We start from the raw sequence: 10074 nt of genomic DNA, 5'->3' as shown, positions 1-10074 counted from the left end.
TTTCCTTTTCATGCCTGAAGTGGTAAATGCTGATGAGCTGGGGGACGTGTTGTATATTGCAAGCAAAACAATTCTCAAAAAGCTTTGACATTTTTTCATGCACTCAAGTGTTTATTTTCTTTTGCAAATGACCCATTTACCCATGCTAGTGCGTGGCTTTTATTTTGTTTGTCACCACTGTGGGCTGTGTTTGAGCCCTTGCTGCCCTGCAGAGTTTCATGTTTGGGGCTGAAGGCGGTTTTGCGCTTTTTGCAGAGCACGCGCCCCTGGTCCCAGAATTAGGCTGCTGACGGGATGTCAAACACGGGTATATGAGCTGGTCTGTGGCCACAGGGCAGGCGTGTTTTTTTTTTTTTTTTTACTGCGCCACTGTGTGACTGCGCATTTGTGACTGTGTGCGGTCATGGGTGTCGCACTTATGTGCATGGTAAAAACCTAACCACAACTCCAGAAAATGGCAGCCTGTTAGTACGGCTCTTAGTCATACTGAATTATGATAGAATTGCTTCAGGTAAAATTGTCATGAGCTGGTTAAAACAAGTAAAACAACATTGGCTGCACAGAAGCATGCAAATGAAACCTAATTCTTTCTCTGATCCAGTGACGCTATTACCTGGGAGCTAGCAGCTTACGATCAGCTCTATTTCATACTTCAGAAGGAGGCATTGGAGTGCTGCTCTTCTTCAGAACTAATGAAAAGGTGCTCTTTGGAAGCAAGCTTGGACGTGATTCCAAGGCACTTTTTTTTGTTGTTGAAGTTTTGGAAGTTTTCATGTGTAGTGAAATAATGTGAAGCAGTAATGGAGCTTTTTTTTTAAAGGTGTAGATAGATCACAGAATGTTTTCTGAAATGACAGAGAACTTTTGTAAGATTTGTGTCTTCCAGATATACAGGACAACATCATTACATACACACATTACATACACTATGTAAATCTTGGGCACTCTTTTTATCAAGAGTTTAACCTGTATTTGGCATATGCTCTTTCACACACAGGTTGGTTTTCAGTTGAGCCACTTTCAGCAATTGAAATCAACCAACAAGAAATGTTGTGTGGTCAGGTCAGATAATCCTGTAAACATCCTGTAATGTGCAGGTAATAAAACATTTTTATTGACCTATTTGTAAATGATTAAGCAAGATAAACATATTTCCCCTCAATTAATTTGAGATGTTTCAATATATATTTTATATCCTATTTTAGACTCGGGGGCGACATGGCTCAGGCAGTAAGAGCAGTCGTCTGGTAGTCGGAGGGTTGCCGGTTCGATCCCCCGCCCGGGCTGTGTCGAAGTGTCCCTGAGCAAGACACCTAACCCCCATTTGCTCCTGATGAGCTGGTCGGTGCCTTGCATGGCAGCCAATCGCCGTTGGTGTCTGAGTGTGTATATGAATGGGTGAATGAGAAGCTTTAATTGTACAGCGCTTTGGATAAAGGCACTATATAAATGCCAACCATTTAGACTGATAGGAGATTGGATATTAACAAAAATCAGAGCCAAGATCTTTGTTGTTGAAAAATGTAGTCTTGCACTTATTGATCGCAAATAATTCACTCTAGTCGTGTAGTAAAATCTAAATAAAAACCATGGACAATATTTTTACATTTAATCAATTCACTTTATTCTTCCAATGTGCATACACAATGTCTCATAAAAAAGGATTTAAAGTTAAATTAAAATGCATGATATGCATGATAAAAAAACATTTTTGATAAACACTGAGAAACATTTTTTTTTCTATGTACAGAAATGCATAAAGGTAAAAGATATGGAACACTTTCCATGTATGAATTTGCATACTTTTCTGTGGGCATAATTTCAGACTGCATTACCAGGTTCAATAGTAACGTGACATTGTCCAAATGGACAAAAATGCTAGCTTATAGGGGGTAATATTTACTTTAGCCTTTTATTCACTTCTTGTTCATATTGTATTGCAAAGGAAAGGCATCATCACCTATAGATTGTAAGGAACATAAATAAAACTTCAGTTGCATAAGACCTGGAGTCATGACATGTGGGAGTGTTACATGTGGGTATATGATAGTCTCAAGCTGGCAGGACAAACACCTCCACTAACCCGAGAGCTGGATGCAGGATGCAGGATGGTGCATTTATTTTACACGGTAGATGCATTTCATCAGTGTCAGTTCATGGCTCCTTGTGCTATTGTATTGTATTGTAAATCCAGATCCCTTTTAGATGAAAAGGATTCAAGGTGCTGGTTTGGTGGTCCAGTCACGCTGATGACCATGTTTTTCCTGCTAGGCAGGCACTGCAAAAACCTGCTACCAAATGTCTGCTGGAGTGCGTGTACAATAGAGCTGAAATGCTCTGTGGCATCTTGTTCCAGTAGGTCCCCCGCAACACGGCGTCCAACCATGGGGACAGTTGTCTTGCGCCTACATGCACAATGGGTCAAAACCTGGATGCCACCGAAACATTTAATAAAATGGATTAAGCCTGTGTTACTTTTTGTGGGCAGTCTATAAATCCAATTTTATAGTGAACAGGCATTGACTTAATTGTGGTCATGACCCTGTGCCCTTTCTATTTGACAGCTTGTCAAGTGCTTCACAGTATAGTTTATATTGCATGGCTGTCCGCTTCCTTCTTGGTACCATCTAATTTATCCATTGCTTTGAGTGTGTTTCCTCTCACTCACTAAGACATGTTAAGTAACTGCTTCCCACGATCACACCAAAGTGCTCAGATAAGACGGCGGTTTTCATTTACACTCTGAGTGAGAATTCACACCTTGGTATGAATTTTGGTGTCTGAAGTCCGCCTTCACTTTTCAGATATGAGAATGAATAAAAAAACTGTGACTTAGTGGAGACACAGCTGGCCAAACCTGACCTAACTGATGTTTATCATTTTAGAAATGTGACAGGTTACGAAGCAAGCTGTATTGTCACTAAAATGTATTTGTCTACCAACTCTGCAGTTGGCCTTCAGTCTTTTCAGGTTGTTAGTACTCTGTACCCTTTGGAAAAATGCAAAGCACTACTGCAAGACTGCATCCTCACAAGAGGGTGTGTATTTATAAAGCAGTAGGTAGAATTCAGACTGTGAAAGTGAAATTCTTGAACTTTATAAGGTCCCGGATGAATTCTAATTTCTAAATAGAAAGGAGCACGCAAAAAAGCAAAGCTTCTATGCTGCGACAGGATTATCAGGCATGTCTGCTTTTGCCCCTCTCTTTTCCTGCAGCCTTCACAGCCATAAAGAAATGTGTTCATGTGTGCCAGTTCTCAGACAAACTATTCTCCTATTGCCCGGACCAGGGCCTCCACTGTGGCCTCATGACTTGAGTACTTTGGAGTAGAGAGCCTTGATTTGTGAGGGTGTGATGTTGCCGTTGGAGACGGTCTCAATGCCCTCCACCCGGTGGGATACCACCTCTGTCTTGCTGGTGCTGTAGTCCAGGAACTTCCTCACGTGTCCGTCCCTGGTCAGCAGGCACTGGTGGCACAGCAGACGGATAATGGCCCTCCGCATGTCCCTGCTGGTGAGCGTATAGATGATGGGGTTGAGCAGGGAGTTGACGATGGCCAGGCCCAGGAAGTAGTCGGCCTTGAAGAGCACGAAGCAGCCCCCGGGCCGGCAGCAGACGTCTGTGAGGAGGAGGATGAACAGGGGGAGCCAGCAGGCGATGAACACGCCCAGCACAATGGTGACTGTTTTCAGCAGGGCCATGTACTTCTGCGACTTGCGGGCTGAGCCCTTGCGTACCGGGGAGGAGGCGACTACTCCCCCTCCTCCGCTGATGCTCAGCCGCTGCGTGTTGAACTTGACGATGCGGAAGATTCGAACGTAGAGCACCACGATGGCCAGTAGAACGCCGATGAACACAGACACGCAGAAGAGGATGTAGCTCTTGGCATAGAGTGGCAGCACTGTGGAGCAGCTCTCCAGGCCCCCTATGCAGTTCCAGCCAGTTATGGGCAGCACCCCCAGCAGAGCTGCCACCACCCAGCTTGCTCCTATAAGGCCAAACATGCGGCCTCGCTTGGCCCCTTGATAGGGCTTCATCCTCACCATGGTGACGTGGCGCTCGATGGCGATGGCCAGTAGGCTGATGATGGAAGCTGCCAGCGTGATGAAGACCCCGCCCTCCCGCAGGAACCACAGCACAGGAGTTAGCCGCAGGGTGTTGGCACCCGATGTCACGATATTCACCATGTAGGTGAAGCCTGCCAGCAGGTCGGAAAGGGTCAGGTTTCCTAGCAGGTAGTACATGGGCAGGTGGAACTTCTTGTTGCGCCAGATGGCCAAAAGCACCACTGCGTTCTCCAGCATGATGAGTAAGCAGATGACCAGGAACACGATGTCCACAGGCTTCATACCGTCCTTGTACTTGTTCCCTTTCAGCTTGCCCGTGTAGTTGTAGTGGGTAACAATGACTGAATTGTTATGATACTCACGGAACATACGGAACAGGTAGCCAGCAGCAGGGGTCAGGGGACGCACGGTAGGTTCCAGTACTGGGAATGCTGCACGGGAGGTTTCCATGGTTTTGTTTTTAACGTTTTTTGGGGGGGGGTACTTTGAGAGGTCGTTTAAAACGCTGTGTTTTTCACCAGGCATCGGCGGCACCACGGTTACCCTTCATCTTAATGTAGTCCTCATGCAAGCCATAGTTCTGCATTTAAAAATACAGAACGCGGAAATGTAATATCAAAGAAGATTCCCTCCGCTTCGAAAATAGGATTAACCCGTTGTACAGAAGTCCCGATGACGGAACTACAATATTTGGAGAGGAAGGTAAATCTGAATGTGAATAGTTGAGTCCACTTCGGGTTTCCCGGATTTCGCCACTGTGCTCGGATTTCTCAGACCTCCGGAGGGCGCTACAAGGCGCCGAGAGCGAGGTGAAACCTACAAGAGGAGAGGACATAATGAACATCTCACAGTTGTTCAAATAGCCTAAAGCAAATAAACAAAAGTTAACGCATTGAAAGAAACTTCGTTTGGGTAGATACATTTGTCCCACTTTCTCAATAAAATGAATTTATTTGCAAGTTAAATTACTGCATCCGACAAAATACGAAATAGCAAGCTGTCTACTAAATTTAATCTAAGTGGACAGCCTACATTTGAGGTATTAAACAACAATTTAGAGATCCATTTAGACATAATATCTGGCTATTCTTAGATGGTCCATCCTAACTGCCATTCAAAAAAACCTATGCTTGTTCTCATAGCGCTGTGCAATTCAGGATACAGTCTTGCAGCCAAATATGGGAACTATGCATTCCCTCTTTCTTTAATCAACGTTTTGAAACGGTTACTTTCGTTATTGTGATTCGTAAGATTTATTATAACATCGTTACTTTAGCCGATTCATAATAGCCAAATCAGTCGCAACTACTTAGGTTATTTTACCTTTTTATTATTAAAATAAATAATTAAAATGATTAAACTAGCCTAGTAGGACGGGCAATGAACGGTCAAATGATTTAAAGTTACAATTGCGATTTACACTCGGATATGGTCAACATTGATGCGTGAACCAGAGAAAACGTTTTCTCTGAGATACACATCAGACACCAGGCGGGAAGAGATATGAGGCACTTTGATCTTAATCTTGTTTGACAGAAAACAATTAGGCTAGTTACATTTCTTTCGATGGCCCTGAACTAGTGATATTCGTTGGCCTCTTTGAATTTAGAATCATGTCGACAATTGTAGGCTAATTGCAGTTGTGTTACTTCAAATAGCAATGCGACTGGTGTTCAAATTTATCCAATAAAATTATACACCTATCCAGTCAATCATATTGTGTTGTATGTTATCAATAGGTATATCCTACATAACTGTATGATGGTAATGTTTGCTAGGGGTAGTATTATTGACACAAATCAAGATTTTGAGTTTGAATTTGTGCCGGAGTCCAGGATAACGTGAGGTGCGCAGACAAGAAGCTATTCAGTTTTAAAATGTTAACTTTTAATATTTGCTTCAGTCAGTCATAGACATAGCATATCATACATAAACACAGTGCATTTATGCCTAGGTTACATTAGCTCAGCTTCTTTGACGAGAATATTTAGGTTAACACATAGCTATTGCAGCCTATTGGGTCTCTTGAAAGTTATCATGCACAAAACTGAAAAAAATAGCAATGTTAACAACACATTTACAGAAACAGTGGAATGGCGTATAGACTCATTTTACTTGAGGTATCTATAAAAATTTGCCAGCTTCTGTTGTAGTTTTATTTCTTTTTTGTTTTTTTGCCTATACAGCAAACAATAGGCTATACTATCAAGTTTAGTGCAAACAAAAAACACCTCAATACGGTTGTTTATAAACGTTAATATAAAGCCCATGTGCCTACCTCAATCGTTCCTCACAACAGAAAGGGGCTCCTGTAGTTGTCAAGCTGAGAAACCACTCGTGCACGAATTGAAGTGACAGGAGCTAAGTATAAAGCGTGGGACAGGACGCAACTTGAAGTGGGCAGGTCTTTGCCCTGAGACTTTTTTGTCTGAGGGAGGCGCTCCTTTTTGAGTTAAACATGAATATGATGCGCCTGTCTGGATTGATTTACTTTCCCTTCAATTTGCAATTACCGAAACGTTGCCTGAGATTGAAAATCTGAAGTGCAAATTTAGAACTGAGTCTTCCTGGTAGTATATATTATTGTAGTTCTAGAACGCACCAAGTTCTTGAATAATTGTTTTCTGTGTTGTAATGTCATGTAAAGTATGTCAAGAATGTGAGTGGTAAACATTCAATAGATGATGGGTAACAGGCCGCCTATTCTAATAGGCTACATCGCTGAATGTACGAACAGCATTTATTCTACATTATAGGTTACATTAGCTTTAGGCCAATAATATAGTTTATTCACCACACGCGCGTTTCTTAACCGTTTTAAAAGACCTCAGCACATGGGGCGATGTATTTCTACTTTTTTGAAAATTGAGAGGTAATGACGGCAGATATGTAATTGAATTAGATTTAATCAATGACCTTCAATTGAATGTCGCCTAGTTAATTAGGTGTCTGAAAAGACCGACCCGACCGCGGCCGTCGTCTGACCAGCAACGCCAAAAGTTAATCAGACTTCTGGTGAGTCTTCCCCTTGAATCCCTGCAGCTTCCTTGCCATGAATCTCTTTTCTACTATATTCGATAATATGTAATATAATGTGGCCTCCATACCAATAACCTCACGCCTAGTAATTGTAACGTATGCATAGCCAAAAGCATAGCCTAATCAGTTCAAAAAAATAAATAATTATATATATAGGCCCAAATGGACTATATACCCCATAGTTCTTGTATACCGCGAATTATATCCAGACCATGGAGGGAGTTGACGCGCGCAATGCGATGACATAACACCGCAAAATAACTGGACGTTACGTAAGCGGGAACCTTAATTCCTCTCGGTTTTAAACAGGAAGCTTTGTCATTGTGCTCAGAAATGTTAGGGATATCCTAAAGAAACACCTAGATGTTAGACGTGCCGAGCCCTGAACCGCTTGTCCCCAGCGTACAGAAAAGTTGTTTTCCGAAGAAACTCGGAATGTTCTGCATCGTCAGCTAGGAGCTGAAGCACACGACATAAACTTTATTCCACTCACCTTAAGCTTACAAGACGATAGGCGAGGACCGACACAATTGTAACATTTTCACCTCTCAATTACTCAAGTTAACGCGGTGAAAAGCGGTGAAATCTAACCACAAAGATCATACACTTCTCTGCATGAATAAACCATGTTTGAGGTGATTACAAACAATTCATGCACAAATCTGTGAACAAGAGACAAAAATCGCGCCTGTTACAAATACATGGTTAAAACTAGGCTATTTATCTGAGTTGTCTAGCTATTTATTGAAACAAAACATAATCGTGATTTAAATGTCCATGTTGTTAATTTGCTTTAGAACCAACCGCAAGCTAGCAAATCTGGTTCACTATAATGTGTTTCAGTTGCCTAGCGTATGCTAATACGAATAATGAATATCCCACACAATTCACACGTGTTGTTTCATTGCTTTTTAATTTATGCGAGGAAGCAACACAAGTCAAACATAGGCCTGCAGACTTTGAACCAGGATAGAAAATATCAAAATAGTATGTATTTTGGTTTAATGAGCACAAATATCAACGAAAAAAAACCAAAAACAAAACAGGACCGAATCATACTTGGGTGGGTGAAAGCCCGTTAATTTTTTATAACTCGCTTAGAGAGTAATGCTTAGATCTCAGACTTGTACTCTAGTTTGAGGACAGCACAGTGCATATATGAACGCAGTTTCGCACCGGTGCTTATATTTTTGAATTAGAAAATGTTGTTACAATTGTACCGTTTCTCACCTACATTATTGTCCATTATGATCAGTTGCCGCATTATATAGCTCAATAATTATTAACGCCTGGGTGTTTATCATGTAGCAGACATCCTGATGTAGGACAACTTATAAGGCACGAGACACAACGCAACTACAAACGAAACTAGCAGTAGCTACATTTAAGCCTTTGAGCAGTAGGTTTTGGGGATTTCAAGTCAGTCTTCTAGAACGCCAATTGCTTTCAATGACCAGAAAGTAGATTGTTACATCAGCGTTTGAATGTTCAGTTAAGAACATAATAATCACATACTTGTGATTATAACACCTTTAAAAAAACAATAACATAGTACGCTCGTTCAAAAGTAAAAGGTGGGAGAGTAATTCTGCATGGGGCTTTTGATATAGGCAAGTTGTTCAAGAAAGATTATCTCAGTCATGCGCGAAAATGCTCCTGGCAAGGATTAAAGATGACCGTGCCCTCGAGGCGGAAACGGTTTTTCGTTTTACCGGAAAGTGCAGATGGGAGCAGGCCCCGACACGCCGAATGCTGCATGTCTCGCTTCGTCACACCTGCCCAATTATGCCTGTCCAGAAATAAAGCCTATGCTTTCTAACCAATATAGTACTCGGTATAACGCTCCAATTAGTAAAACATATTAGAACACGAATTAGTCACAATTTTAATGTAGGCAAACCATTTTAACAATGAGATTGTAACCTCTTCTGTTCCGTTGTTGAATTAAGTGAAGTGATGAAGGCCTTGATGTATTTGTCTGACAGAAAGTACGTGTACTATTGTTTAAAATGTACCATCCGTCAAGAAATTGGCTCTAAATTGGGGCTAACTTTTTATAGTCTCCCGAAAACCGGACTAACAGGAGTACAGGTATCATGAAGACTTCTTCATCTGTAATTGGACAATTACTAAAATTTGTTTTATGCAGGAGTTCGCTCGTCTTTTTTCTATGACAGTGTATGTTCGGACGCAAAGGGAAAAACATTTCAGTTACAAAGACATTTTTGCTAACCTTCGCTGTGCTGTGTACATTTGCAGTGTCTAAGCTTCCTAAATACGCAAGAATTTAAAAGAGCCGATTAAGGGGAAGCATGTCGTTAAATATAAACGTAAACTGTAGTTACTGATGTTTCACAAGCTGTTTATGTGCACATTACCTTAACACTGATCAGAAATATACAAACCAATGTATGTTATTACTGGGTGTCCAAGGGAGCATTGCTGGCTCAATTATCAGTAAGTGGAAGCTGCATTGTAGCACCTGTTCCTGCCTAGTTGGTATCCATCCTAAACTAACACAACTAAACAAGAAGGAATCCAGTGAAGGAACCCACTGCAAGGTTAAACTATTTATTTGCTATTTCATTGGCCAGGGAAAATGTAGTGTGGTCTGCTGAGGCTAAAGCAGAGCTGTATGGTGAAAATGTGAGTACCCGTTTCCGTCCACCTGAAACTGGTGTGAAAAGTCACCTTTCAGCAAGACAACAATCTAAAGCACATGCAGGGCTACGGTACATTGTTGTGGCTCAAGAATGAAAAGGTGAATGTCTTTGATTCGCCCAGTCAAAGCACTGAGCTGAAGACCATTAAACATTTTTTGGCACAGCTTCAGAAATGTAGTACATAAGTGATGTAAAAAATTTGTGGCACTGCTATAGAAATGTAGTACTGTACAAAAGTGATGTTAAACATGTGTGCCACTGCTAGAGAAATGTAGTACTGTACATAAGTGATGTAACTCTGTCT

The 10074-nt window shown here is 41.5% G+C and overlaps 1 protein-coding gene across 1 annotated transcript; it reads right to left on the bottom strand.

Moving 5' to 3' along the window:
* Positions 1–1599: 1599 nt before the first annotated feature.
* On the bottom strand, positions 1600–6502 carry LOC133114532 (sphingosine 1-phosphate receptor 1-like). The gene is made up of 2 exons (XM_061224021.1): positions 6347–6502; positions 1600–4884 (listed from the first exon to the last, which is right to left on the bottom strand). The coding sequence occupies exon 2, from the start codon at positions 4591–4593 to the stop codon at positions 3307–3309; it is 1287 nt and encodes a 428-aa protein (XP_061080005.1). The 5' UTR covers positions 4594–4884; positions 6347–6502; the 3' UTR covers positions 1600–3306.
* Between the last annotated feature and the right edge of the window lie 3572 nt (positions 6503–10074).

Source organism: Conger conger, chromosome 16 (genome assembly GCF_963514075.1).
Source record: "Conger conger chromosome 16, fConCon1.1, whole genome shotgun sequence".
Classification (NCBI taxonomy): domain Eukaryota; kingdom Metazoa; phylum Chordata; class Actinopteri; order Anguilliformes; family Congridae; genus Conger; species Conger conger.
This window is presented reverse-complemented; position numbering and strand designations above follow the sequence as displayed.